At 36.9% G+C, this 2,724-nt stretch overlaps 1 protein-coding gene across 2 annotated transcripts in view; it reads left to right on the top strand.

Moving 5' to 3' along the window:
- Window positions 1–2,724, top strand: part of adam17a (ADAM metallopeptidase domain 17a) — a 14,808-nt gene that overhangs the window by 8,989 nt on the left and 3,095 nt on the right. For both annotated transcript variants that reach the window (XM_032500270.1, XM_032500271.1), the window contains exons 14-18: window positions 48–182; window positions 764–894; window positions 1,064–1,142; window positions 1,361–1,449; window positions 1,635–1,694. In XM_032500270.1, coding sequence (XP_032356161.1) covers window positions 48–182; window positions 764–894; window positions 1,064–1,142; window positions 1,361–1,449; window positions 1,635–1,694 — 494 coding nt within the window. The remainder of the gene's footprint in view (window positions 1–47; window positions 183–763; window positions 895–1,063; window positions 1,143–1,360; window positions 1,450–1,634; window positions 1,695–2,724) is intronic.

The following is a 2,724-nucleotide window of genomic DNA, read 5'->3' as shown; positions in this document are numbered from 1 at the left end:
TTAATTGATAAATTAAAAAATATGTATCTTCCTTTCCTTCACGTTAGGCAACAGTAGTCAATGTCCACCTCCTGAAAACGCTGCTGACGACACAGTGTGTGTGGACAACGGCCGGTGTCTCAATGGAGAGTGCAACCCTTTCTGCGAGGCCATGCAGAAACTTCAGTCCTGTGCTTGCAATGGTAAAAAGTTAATTTGTCACAAGATCAGGGGAAAAATGATAACTGTTTTACTTGAATTATTATTGTCTAATATTGTGTATTCTGCCAGTCTGAGAAAAAAGTACATTCCCAGTGATCATTTACTCCAATAGAAATTGAAATCATACTTGGGCGGAAAAATGTGTTTTGTTAAGATAAATAAAAAAAAAAAAGTATCCTTTCATTGATGTAGTTAGGAATATGTTGACAGATGTACACTAAGATAAACTCTCAGGAAGACACTAGATACATTTTATATTAGAACTTCAGTCAAGTTTATTAAAGGGATTATTGAGTTGATGTGAAAAGTCTACAAGCCCCAAGCTTATGAAACAATTTAAAACGGTTAATCAAACTCAAACATTTAAATATTATATATAAAAAAATGTAATTGTCACAGACACAACAGGATGTTTTCAGATATCCGTGGCTTATTAAAACAGTTTTAAGAGATGGTTCAGAGGTAATTTCTGAAAAATACCTTACAGTATATAAATATAGATATAATAGATATTACAATTTCGCAAACCTATAAAACCGTTGATCCTCTCTTCTGTTTGCAGAGACGGAGAACTCCTGTAAAGTGTGCTGCAGGGGAAAAGGGGGCGCCTGCTCTCCCTTTATCCAGACCAATGGCAGTTTTCTTTTCCTTCGCAAAGGAAAACCCTGCACTGTGGGCTTCTGTGACGGGACCGTGAGTTACCGAATCTTTTAGATCTGTCCACCGTGTTTCCATCAGGTTTACTTTTTAGTTCCTATCACAGTCCAGGTCTAAAAGCTCTTACAGAATTGTATGAATGTTAAAATGAGTTATTGATTTTGCTTTATTTGGCGAGAGCGTCAACCTTCTCTTCTTAAAACAGGGAAAGTGCATGAAACAGGTGCAGGACGTGATCGAGAGGTTGTGGGATTTTATCGACAAGCTGGACATTAACACATTTGGTAAGTTGGTTACAAAAAGCCACTTTGAAATATAATCCATCCTATGTTTATGTGTAAAAAGGTTCCCAAAGCAGACAAAATAATTATTAAGATTGGTCTCTTTTGTTTTTATATTGTTGATGACTGTAAGGGCTGAGTCAAGGCCTTGCCACTCTCCTTACCTGTCTGTCTGTTCTTGTCTTTACCACCATCTATGAACAACGTCCCCTCTCCATCAGGGAAGTTTCTGGCTGATAACATAGTGGGCTCTGTCGTGGTGTTTTCACTTGTTTTCTGGATTCCTCTCAGTATCCTGGTTCACTGTGTGGTAAGTATCTTCTGCACACCATTTTACACTAGTTCCCAGTGTCTTTAGTCTGGAAATAATTGCTCCTTTTTTGGTTTCCGTAGCACTTTTATTATAGGCAGATATGTTCTTTACAGTAATGACCTTACTTATTTTACTTTGTCAAATGCTGCCAGTCCTGACCTTTTTTGTGTTTATTTCTGCAGGACAAACGACTTGACCAGCAGTATGAGGAGAACACAAAGTCTTTCTATTACCCTCCAAGCGTAAGTTTTTCATCTGTCAAATGGCCATATGTGATTCTGTGCCCTAGCTTTGATGCCACACTTACCAAACTAATACAATCCCACGTTTTTTTAAACACACTGACATATTTAATAAGAGAGGGAGAGGGGAGAATGAAGGTAGGTTGTTCACGTTAAGGTATTTGCCTTTTTCTGAGTCTGTCTGGATCCCTGCATGATCTGTCACCATTACACTGGGTGCTACAACATGTATGTTTAGCAAAAGTCCTGCAGAGAGGAAAATAAGATTAAATTAGCAACAATACAATAATCATTTTCTTTTTGCACATTTACCACCAAATGTATCTCTGTTTGACAGTGGTTAAAAAAAGTTTCGAAATTTAAGAATATTTGCTAAAAATCACAGAAATTGTTTATTTTTTATTTAGAAAGGTCCTAAAACATATTTTGTCTCAATCAGCATTTTACTCTGAGAGGAAGAGTAGTACATGAACCCAACATAATGTTTTGAAGTTAAAACAGTTCCCATGAGAAATCTTTGTATTTGGGTTTGTGTCGCTTCTCGTTTCACTGCTTTGAAGTGCCTAAGCTTCACTGGAAAAAATAATGTTAACGCACATTTTGTGCACCAATTGGGCTTTAGCAATATTTGATAACTAATAAATAATCTGGTAACTGTTGGGCGGTTGTGTGCTTGTGCTGCGGGCAATTAAATGTGATCAAACCTCATGCACACAGTCCTGATAATGCAGGTCAGCTGAGCGTTAGTGTGAAACATTTGATAATATCTGAAGGTGTTCATTTCAAAACTGTAACTTTGATTGTTGCTTAGTTTAGTCATAAATATTTAATGTTATTGAGATGCAAGATTTGAAACCAAGATATCTGTTAAAGAAATGCTGTTTGTGGCATCCCAAGAGCTTCTTGCCTTACTTTGTGTTTTGACAGTGTTTATTGTCTCCTTGACATTCAGTATGTGCTACTACAGAACATTTACAGTGGACCTAAAAAGTCCACACACTCCTGTTAAAATGCCAGGTTTTTGTGATGT

The sequence above is a fragment of the Etheostoma spectabile genome, chromosome 20 (assembly GCF_008692095.1).
Source record: "Etheostoma spectabile isolate EspeVRDwgs_2016 chromosome 20, UIUC_Espe_1.0, whole genome shotgun sequence".
In the NCBI taxonomy this organism is placed as follows: domain Eukaryota; kingdom Metazoa; phylum Chordata; class Actinopteri; order Perciformes; family Percidae; genus Etheostoma; species Etheostoma spectabile.
This window is presented reverse-complemented; position numbering and strand designations above follow the sequence as displayed.